General features: G+C 42.3%; 1 protein-coding gene across 1 annotated transcript in view; it reads left to right on the plus strand.

The window, feature by feature from the left end:
- The window catches only part of IL13RA1 (interleukin 13 receptor subunit alpha 1), a 63,864-nt gene that overhangs the window by 18,136 nt on the left and 35,464 nt on the right, over positions 1 to 10,264 (plus strand). The window contains exons 3-4 of the mRNA XM_017865481.1: positions 1,327 to 1,465; positions 3,577 to 3,697. Coding sequence (XP_017720970.1) covers positions 1,327 to 1,465; positions 3,577 to 3,697 — 260 coding nt within the window. The remainder of the gene's footprint in view (positions 1 to 1,326; positions 1,466 to 3,576; positions 3,698 to 10,264) is intronic.

A 10,264-nucleotide genomic window follows, 5' to 3' on the forward strand; every position in this document is an offset into this window, starting at 1 on the left:
CTAGTTTTTTGTATTTTTTAGTAGAGACGGGGTTTCACCGTGTTAGCCAGGATGGTCTCGATCTCCTGACCTCGTGATCCGCCCGTCTCAGCCTCCCAAAGTGCTGGGATTACAGGCTTGAGCCACCGCACCTGGCCTAGTTCCATTCTTAATTCTTCCAACTCTGTCAATTTGGGAAATGTTTGTTTCCCAGACAGCCCATTAATCTCATTATTCTAAGTCATAGTAACCAGACTGGTGATTTATGTCTCTATGATGTCTATAAATTGGCTTCCTATGGTTCCACAAAGCATATCTGCTTTTCAGAATGAGAATGTATATACTCAGCACATATAGCAGTGCTTGAAATTTATACATGTATATGAGGTAGTCAAAATAGTCAAACAGTAGACAAAGAGGTTTAATGAAAAGCCTCTCTTCAGCCCTCAGGTCCCCCTCCTTTACTTCCTTACCCAGAAGTAACCATGATTACTCAATTTTTATTTTTTGAAACAGGGTCTCGCTGCATTGTCCAGGCTAGAGTGCAATGCTGCAATCTTGGCTCACTGCAGCCTCCCCCTCCCGGGCTCAAGTGATCCTCCCACCTCAGCCCCATGAGTAACTGGGACTACAGGCATGAGCTACCATGCCTGGCCAATTTTTTTTTGTACAGATGGGGTTTTGCCATGTTGCCAAGGCTGGTCTCAAACTCCAGGGCTTAAGCGATCTGCCTGCCTAAGCCTCCCAAAGTACTGGGATTATAGGCATGAGCCACTGAGCCTGGCATGATTCCTGGATTCTTAAAGCATTCCTTTTTAACCTTAATTTTCATGGTACAGTGCATCTACTTCTAAGTGAATTTTGATAATCATACTGTGTTTCCTTTAGAATTGGCTTTAGAGAGTTGATATGTTAGCATTGTAGATTTATAGGTAAATTTCATGTTTATACCTTTAAAATGTGGGAAATTATTTTATCTACACCCGGGTTTCTCAGTGGTGACACTACTGACATTTGGTGAAGGGTTTGTTGTAGGAGGAGGGGGGCTGTCGTGTGCATTGTAGGATGTTTAGCAGCATCCTTGACCTCTGCTTACGAGACGCTGGTAACCTCCCCCTCCCAAGTTAGGACAATAAAAAATGTTCAGTATTACCAAATGTCCCTGAGAGTGGCAGGGAGAACAAAATCACCCCCAGTGGAGAATCACTGATCTATACCATTTGAGGACTTTTTTGATTAGAAAACAAAAAACAAACAAACAAAAAACAACACATTTGGACATGTAATGTTTCATTATTTAAGTGTGTGTTTGCTGAAGCACTGCCTTTTACAATTTTCTAACCTTAGAAACTAGCTCCAGAAACTCGTCGTTCAAAAGAAGTGCCCCTGAATGAGAAGATTTGTCTGCAAGTGGGGTCCCAGTGTAGCACCAATGAAAGTGAGAAGCCTAGCATTTTGGTTGAAAAATGCATCTCGCCCCCTGAAGGTAACAACTGAAAGCACTATCTCTTGGTGTTTAGAGAATAAAATCCGAATACTCCAATGCTTTTGTGCATTGTTCATTAATTCATTCAATTCTCAAACATTTTCTGAGTCTAATAAGTGCCAGGCATTATACTAGGTGCTAGCAGCTCAGTGAAAATACGAGTATGTCTCTGCCTTGAGGAAGCTTACAAACAACTTGAATAACAATGCCTAATATTTATATAAAATTTAATAATTTTAAAAATGATATACACATGCACGTGTGTGCGTGTGCACACAAGCGCGCGCGCACACACACACACACCTCCCTTAGATTGAGACTCGCAAGCTTATCTTGGGAAGTGAGTAAGGCATGTATTATTACCCTGATCCATTTTATGAGGAAGAAAGGAATTGAGTGACTTGCTGTATGTCTTCACATTTCAGGCCCAGTGCTTTCAAAATGAAAAACAAAATACTGTCTTACCCATTATATGTGATAGTTAGTTTGATATGCAGGATATATTTGGGAAAAGGTGTTTAAAGAGAAAAATAGTATGCTGGCCTGGCTCCAATACAAGTCTAGACAAGATAATACAAGACAACCCTAGGAAAAGCTGTCAAGTAGTGAGGATGATCATTGTTCCCCAATCCCACCTCACCCAATGTCCTTCTGGCTCTTATGTTACATACAGGGAGTAGCATATACTGATTAAGAGCAGGGCTACCAGAAACCAACTGTCTAAGTCCTAGCTCTGCCAGCTATTAGCTGTGTAACCTTGGGTAAATTTCTTAGTCCCTCTGCACCTTAGTTTCCTCATCTGTAAACTGGGCATGATGATGGTATCTCTGGATGCAGTGGCTCATGCCTGTAATCCCAGCACTTTGGGAGGCCAGGGCAGGCGAATCACTAAGATCGGGAGTTTGAGACCAGCCTGGTCAACATGGAGAAAAAAATAATAATTAGCCAGGTGTGGTGGCGCACACTTGTAGTCCCAGCTACTCAGGAGGCTGAGGCAGGAAAATTGCTTGAACCCGGGAAGTGGAGGTTGCAGTGAGCCAGGATCGCACGACTCCACTCCGGTCTGGGTGATAGAACAAGTCTCTGTCTCAAAAATAATAATTATTATACTATACTATGACATAAAATGATTGATGATGGCTCAGTGTAGTACCCCTTCAAGGATCATGAGGGATAACAGATTTACATTTTAAACAGAAGTGTTTAATTTAAAGACATTATACCTTAACTAAAATGGCTTTGTGAAGATAGAGATTTTAGGTCAGAAAGATATTAGGGCTCTTAAAGTAAGAGGCAACTACTAAGAGTTAAGTTAGGCTTACCTTTCCCCAGAATTGCTTTAGGAGGAATGTTTGTTTATTTATTTATTTATTTATTTAGAGACAGAGTCTCGTTCTGTCACCCAGGCTGGAGTGCAGTGGCAAGATCTTGGCTCACTGCAACCTCCACCCCCCTGGTTTAAGCAATTCTTGTGCCTCAGCCTCCCGAGTAGCAGGGACTACAGGTGTGTGCCACCACACCCGGCTATTTTTTGTATTTTTAGTAGAGACAGGGTTTCGCCAATTTGGCCAGGCTGTTGAACTCCTGACCTCAAATGATCCACCCTCGTTGGCCTTCCAAAATGCTGGGAATACAGGCGTGAGCAATCCTGCCTGGCTGAATGTTTATTTAAAAAAAAAAAAAAAAGTGTCAGTATTGACCAAAAGACAGAAAGTTAAATTGTACCTCAATAATTTTTTTAAAGACAGATGTATATATAAGGGTTGTTTGTATATCCACATTCATTTAGGAATTGTGTAGATATTGTCTATGATTGAAATAGTTTTTGATCTTTTATCTCTCCCTCCAGTTACGGATATTAGTTAGGGTCCCTCAGGGATAGGGAAGATGTTTTCTTTGTATCAGGAGGTAAGAGAGAAGGTTGTGAACAAATTACATTTGGGTTTCCTCCATCCTGGGTGACTTCTGGGTAAAATGGGGTGAGAGATGAAGAGTTTGCTTTCTGACAAAGCAGCATGAAGCACTCTCATCATCCCCCATGCTAAAGAGTGATTCACTACTTTGCATTACAAGGAAAGAAGGGTCTTAAACTCTTGGCCTGGATATTGTAGGTGATCCTGAGTCTGCTGTGACTGAGCTTCAATGCATTTGGCACAACCTGAGCTACATGAAGTGTTCTTGGCTCCCTGGAAGGAATACCAGTCCCGACACTAACTATACTCTCTACTATTGGTGAGTATGTACAGTACAATTACTGGAAGACTGATTGTGTTGGGAGCCTTTGGATCCAACCCAGTTAAAAAAAAGAACAGTCTATTTTTTTCTGCAAACCCAACAAGATGGACAATTTGCTTCAATGAAAATGCATCTGCCTTTGGTGTCTACTTTTAAATAAACTTTCTATTTTCAAGTATAGATCCTGTATATTACCAGAAAAAATGTACAGAGAGATCCCATATACCCTTCACTCAGTTTCTCCCAGTGGTAACATCTTGTGTAACTGTAGTACATTATCAAAACCGGAAAGTTGGCATTGGTACAATCCAAAAACCTCAATCCTATTTCAACAGTTTTACATGCACTTGTGTGTGTGTATATGTATAGCTGTATGCAGTTTTATCACATGTGAAGATATACAATGGTTCCATCACCATGAGGAGTTGTCCTTTTATAGCCACACTCACCTCCATCTTTTTTTTTTTTTTTTTTTTTTTTAATTGAGACGGAGTCTCGCTCTGTCTCCCAGGCTGGAGTGCAGTGGTGCAATCTCAGCTCGCTGCAAGCTCCGCCTCCCGGGTTCATGCCATTCTTCTGCTTCAGCCTCCCAAGTAGCTGGGACTACAAGCACCCGCCACCATGCCTGGCTACATTTTTGTATTTTTAGTAGAGACAGGGTTTCACCGTGTTAGCCAGGATGGTCTTGATCTCTTGACCTTGTAATCCACCTGTCTCGGCCTCCCAAAGTGCTGGGATTACAGGAGTGAGCCACCGCGCCCAGCCTCACCTCCATCTTAAACCATCTCTCCTTGTACACCCCTCTCCCCCAGTCCTGTAACCTCTGGCAACCACTAATCTGTTCTCCATCTCTTTAATTTTATTATTTCAAGAATGTTACTGAAATGGAATCCTATAGTACATAACCACTTAAGACTGGTTTAAAAAAAAAAAACAACTCAGCGTAATACCCTGGAGATCTGTACAAGTAGTTGTATATCAAGAGACCACTCCTTTTTATAGCTCAGTAGTATTCCATGATATGGACGTACGAGTTTTTTAAACCATTCATTCATTAAAGGATATCTCAGTTGTTTCCAGTGTTTTGCTATTATGAATAAAGCTACTGTAAATATTCACATACAGATTTTTATATGAACATAACTTTTCATTTCTCTGGAATAAATGCCCAAGAGTGCAATTGCTGGGTCATATAGTAATTGTGTATTTAGTTTTTTTAAAAAAATGCCAAACTATTTTCCAAAGAAGTTAGTTCACCTTACATTTCCACTAGCAATGTATGAGTTATTGATGTCTACTTTTAAAAAGGAAAGTGATATAATGTCTGGGGTCAACAAGTTGTTTGTTTGTTTGTTTATGTTTTTGAGATAGAGTCTTGCTCTGTCACCCAGGCTGGAGTGCAGTGGTGCGATCTCGGCTCACTACAACCTCTGCCTCCTGGGTTCAAGTGATTCTCCTGCCTCAGCCTCCCAAGCAGCTGAAATTACATGCATGTACCAGCATGCCTGGCTAATTTTTGTATTTTTAGTAGAAACAAGGTTTCAACATGTTGGCCAGGCTGGTCTCAGATCCCTGACCTCAAGTGATCTGCCCATTTCGGCCTCCCAAAGTGCTGGGATTACAGGTGTGAGCCACCACACCCAGCCTCAAAAAGTAGTTTAGCTTCCTGCAAAATAACTTTGATATTTTGATATTTGATACTTCAGTATTTGGTATTTGTGACTATATCTACTACAAAGTTTGTTAAATTTCTAAGTTAGTCTTCCATCATTCCCTTTAGCGCCTAGAATTATTAGCAATAGAACAAGGAAGAAAGATCAGGCTAATCCAATTTAATTCAGTAAACCTTTATTTTACTGAATAAAGGTTTTGTGGATAAACCACTGAATGCACAACAGAGACAAGAAACATATCTCTTCTCTCCTAAAGCTTAAACTATAGAGGAGAAGATAGTGCCTGATACAGTGACCTGCATTAAATTAAATAAGACAGTGTATGCTGAAGGCTGTTGCAGAGGGATAGATTCCTGTGGGAAGTTAGGTTGAAGCTTGGCTTGGTGGTTGAGGGGAGGTGGATGGGTGGATGGAGAGGGGACTGGGAGGCTTTGATGAAGGAGGCAGACTGCCCAGATGGGGAAGTTTCTCTGAGGCTGGCCTCTGAGGAAGAGCATTTTGAGAAATGGAGATATTTAATCATTGTGATATCAGGGTGGAGAAGGGGAGACCTAGCATAGGCAGTCTGCCTCCACATGGCCTTGTTCCCTGACTGTCATTTGTTAAGACTGCTTCTGAGAGAATGGAATGTGGAGGGCCATGTCCAAGACTTGTGAAGCTACTGGATAAACATGGCCTTTCATGCTAGAGTGTCTGCTTTGCCTGATGACATGATGGAAAGCATTTTTGGTACATTAAAACACTCATGGCTATACCATGGAATAGAATGCAAAACACACACACACACACACACACACACTCTCTCTCTCTCTCTCTCTCTCTCCCTTTTGGATGAAAACCTCCAAAGTTGCCCCAGGATTCACATCCGCACTCCTCCCTGGTGGAAGGATCCTCCTGGCAAAGTTGGGAAGTCCTGAAGGTGGAGCCAGAAGTTCTGTGTGGTTATATCTGAGGTCTGTTTCTTTTTTTCCCCCTGATGTAAATCTCATTTGAGGTTTTGTAGTTTCACCTGCTCACTCTTGATACCTGTTGTTTCTTCTTTACTTAAAACCCTTCAGTGGCTCCCTGGTGGCTTTAGGTTAAAGTCCAAACTCTCCAGCATGACAGACAAATCACTTTATGACCGACCTGGCCCCTGTCAGCCTCTCCAGACTCGGTTGCATCTGCCTCCACGCACCCCCGCCCCTCTTGCAGCCTACTGTTTGCCCACAGCAAACTTCTTTCAGTTCCTCAGACTGCTTTCTTCAAATACTCAAACAGAACACTAGATTTCAAACAGAATATTCAAACAGAATAGGGGAAACATTCTGCATCTTCTTGTAGCCTAGGCCTTTCCTTTTCACTTGGATGCTTCTTATTTGTCTTTATCCTTATTTCAGCCCAGACACCATTTCCTCTCCAGAAAGCCTTCCTTGACCTCTCAAGTCTAGACATGTGCTCCTTCCTCTTGTCCCACGGCACCTTGCAATTTCTTGTGTCATACTACCCAGCACATTGTGTTGTCATTTCCTGTTACTTGGTGGTAGCCTGCTACAGGCTTCAGTTTCTCTTGAGAGCAGGAGCTGTGTCTTGTTTCTCCTGGTGCCTGATATTTAGTAGGTATTCTATAGACAAGTTGTGAATGTTTGGTAGGATCCAAAGCTAGAGAAGATTGCAGTGATGACTTACGAGGTATAAGCAACTGAGGAGTATTATCGTTCATGAATAAAAAGAGGGAAGGATTGAGTAGATCCAGATCCCTAAAGAATTGCTAAGAAGGGGCCAAAAAACTAAGTCTTACTAAGAAGGAGTAGCCTGGCTATTGATGCTGCAGTAAAGTTTAGGGAGAGCTGTTACACAAGCTTTTAAGATGTCTTGTGAGTTGGTAGCATCCATGTGTTTATTATGCTATTAACCCCTCTTGTTTTCCCTGGAGTCATTATTGGTAAAGCCGCAGGGAAAACCTTTAAAGAATCTATGTCTATATAAGGGGCTGGAAAAGAAGGGAAGAAGTCTTAAAACTGTATCTCATTCCATGGCAGACTGGGTAGGAAATTATCCCAGCTATTAGAATCAGGGTGCCACTGGAGGCAGATGGTGGACTAGTCCTTGGGGTTCTTCTAAGACAAAAATAGGGAAGTGCCTTGGGAATATAGTAGCGAAAACAGTCTCAATGCAAATTGTTAAAAGAATGTTTCCTCTGGGTGAATGAATTACAGAAAAAACTGGACTGACCAATTTGAAAAAGCATTCCTTTTCCTCTGGGCTGAAGCAGGCTGTCACCAAAGCTGAGAACAGATGGTACTTGGACTGGCTTTCAGCCCTCAGTTGATGTCTTTTGCAGGGAAAATCTGTGTAGCCACTGGAGGTGGCTCAAGCCACAATCCCAAGATAGTGGTGGGTCACTAGCATCCAAGGGAGGCAGGTATCAAGGATCCTACTTTTTTTGTGATAGGGTCTTGCTCTGTTACCCAGGCTGAAGTACAGTTGGTGTGATCATTGCTCACTGCAGCTTCGACCTTCTAGGCCCAAGCCATTCCCCCATGTCAGCCTCCTGAGTAGCTGGGATCACAGGTGTATACCACCATACCCAGCTAATTTTTGTGTTTTTTGTAGAGATGGGGTTTTGCCATGTTGCCCAGATTGCTCTCAAACTCCTGGGCTCAAGCCTACCTCGGCCTCCCAAAGTGCTGGGATTACAGGCATGAGCCACCGCACCTGGCCTACTTCTTGTCATACACAGTCCCAGAGCTGGTCATCAGCAGGGGCTCTTTCTGTAAGTATAGTTCTGTGCCATCCAGTATAGGAGCCACTGGCTACATGTGGCTAGTTACGTTTTAATTTAAATTAATTAAAATTGAATCAAATTAAAACTTCAGTTGCATAGTCTTGCCAGCCACTTTTCACAAGTGATGAGTGGCTCTTGTATTGGACAGCACAGATCGCAACCATTTCCATAATGCCAGAAAGTTCTGTTGGATGGTGCTGGTATAGGTTCTGAATCTTATACCCTTACCACCTCACAGCTTATTCTTTCTGGAGCCACACTGCTTGGGTTGAAATCCTGGCTCTCTTCCTTACTTTAGTGTGATTTTGGGTAAGTCCCTTCTCTCTCAGCCTTAGTTTTATAATCTGGGAAATGGAGATAGTAATAATAGTGCCTGCTTCTTAAGGTTGTTGTGAGGGCCAGTGTTTAGAGCCATGACTAGCTGCTAGCATATGTAAAGTAAGCACTCAATCCATGATAGCTCTTATTACCATTGGCTGGGCGCAGTGGCTCACTCCTGTAATCCCAGCACTTTGGGAGGCCGAGGCGGGTGGATCAGGAGATTGAGACCATCCTGGCTAACATGGTGAAACCCTGTCTCTACTAAAAATACAAAAAAGTTAGCCGAGTGTGTGGTGGTGGGCACCTGTAGTCCCAGCTACTTGGGAGGCTGAGGCAGGAGAATGGCGTGAACCTGGGAGGCGGAGCTTGCAGTGAGCCGAGATCACGCCACTGCACTCCAGCCTGGGTGACAGAGCAAGACTCCATCTCAAAAACAAAAAAACAAAAAAACTAATTATTATTGTTATTCATCTCCACTCCCTTGCAGATGCAGTCAGTACACAGTGCTGGCCTCTTCCCCTGTCTCACAGAATTGGTACCTAACCCATACTCCCTTCTTTCTTGCTCTCCTCTAGATAGATCCTTTCTAATCAAAACCACAAAAGAAAGGGAGTCAAGACACAGTGCTCATTAGCAAGCACCAGAAATGGTTGCTTATGCAGGTACCAGTATAAATCACATCAAACAAACTGCCAGAGACTGTTTTCCCTAACCCCCAACCAGAAAATATAGAGTCTCTCTTTTTAGGTTTTTTTTTTTTTTTGGAGACAGAGTCTCATTTTATCGCCCAGGCTGGAGTGCAGTGGTGCGATCTCGGCTCACTGCAGCCTCCGCCTCCCGAGTTCCAGTGATTCTCCTGAGTAGCTGGGATTACAGGCGCATGCCACCACACCTGGCTCATTTTTGTGTTTTCATTAGAAACAGGGTTTTACCATGTTGGCCAGGCTGGTCTTGAACTCCTGACCTCAAGTGATCCACCCGCCTGGGCCTCCTAAAGTGCTGGGATTACAGGCGTGACCCGTGACACCTGGCCTGGAGTCATTTTTTGAAATCAAAATAATTCATTGCAGCCCTAGGGCAATGACTTGTGTTCCTGCAGGGACATTCTGGCATTGAACAGACCCTGGCCTGAAGAGCTGCAGACTAGTCATACCAATGAATTTTAGGGAATTTTTTTTTACCACATTAATCATCTTCTGAGTTGGGAAAATAGTCTTTAATTTGTCAATTTCCTTCTCATAGCTGCAGTGTGACTCTGCAGATGAATTCAGTATATAAATTTTAACAGGGATCACCTGCTGTTTTAGATTAATGTTTCACAAGAATTCAAGAAATGTTATCTATTCAGAACCAGTATTTTCCCTTCTATAACTATTTCTAAATTACAACAAAATTGTTTTAAAATTTCATATCTGAGATCCATGAGCATATGCAGAATACTCAGGGTGCAGAAATGAAAAAGGGATCAAGAAGATTGTGCATTCGAGGAGTTCCTTTCATCATTAAACAACAGTTTTACACATGGCTTTCTTTAGTTATGTAAGAAAAATGTCATTAAATTTCTTCAGTTTCTGTTTTTGGCCATGGGCGGGAAACATTACAGGACTGTCTGATCCAAAAACTAGTCATGACAATAACTTCATTTTTACAACACTGTTTTCTTCATAAACCACAGGGGGCTGCAACTAGGGGGAAAAGCTCATGTACTACCTTTTGAAGGAAAAAAGCATTTTCTATATTGAAACATTTCTTTGTGCAGCCTTTGAAGGAATAAATACATTAGCTCTGAGTTTTTTTTTTTTT

The sequence above is a fragment of the Rhinopithecus bieti genome, unplaced genomic scaffold (genome assembly GCF_001698545.2).
Source record: "Rhinopithecus bieti isolate Rb0 unplaced genomic scaffold, ASM169854v2 scaffold_82990, whole genome shotgun sequence".
Taxonomy (NCBI): Eukaryota; Metazoa; Chordata; class Mammalia; order Primates; family Cercopithecidae; genus Rhinopithecus; species Rhinopithecus bieti.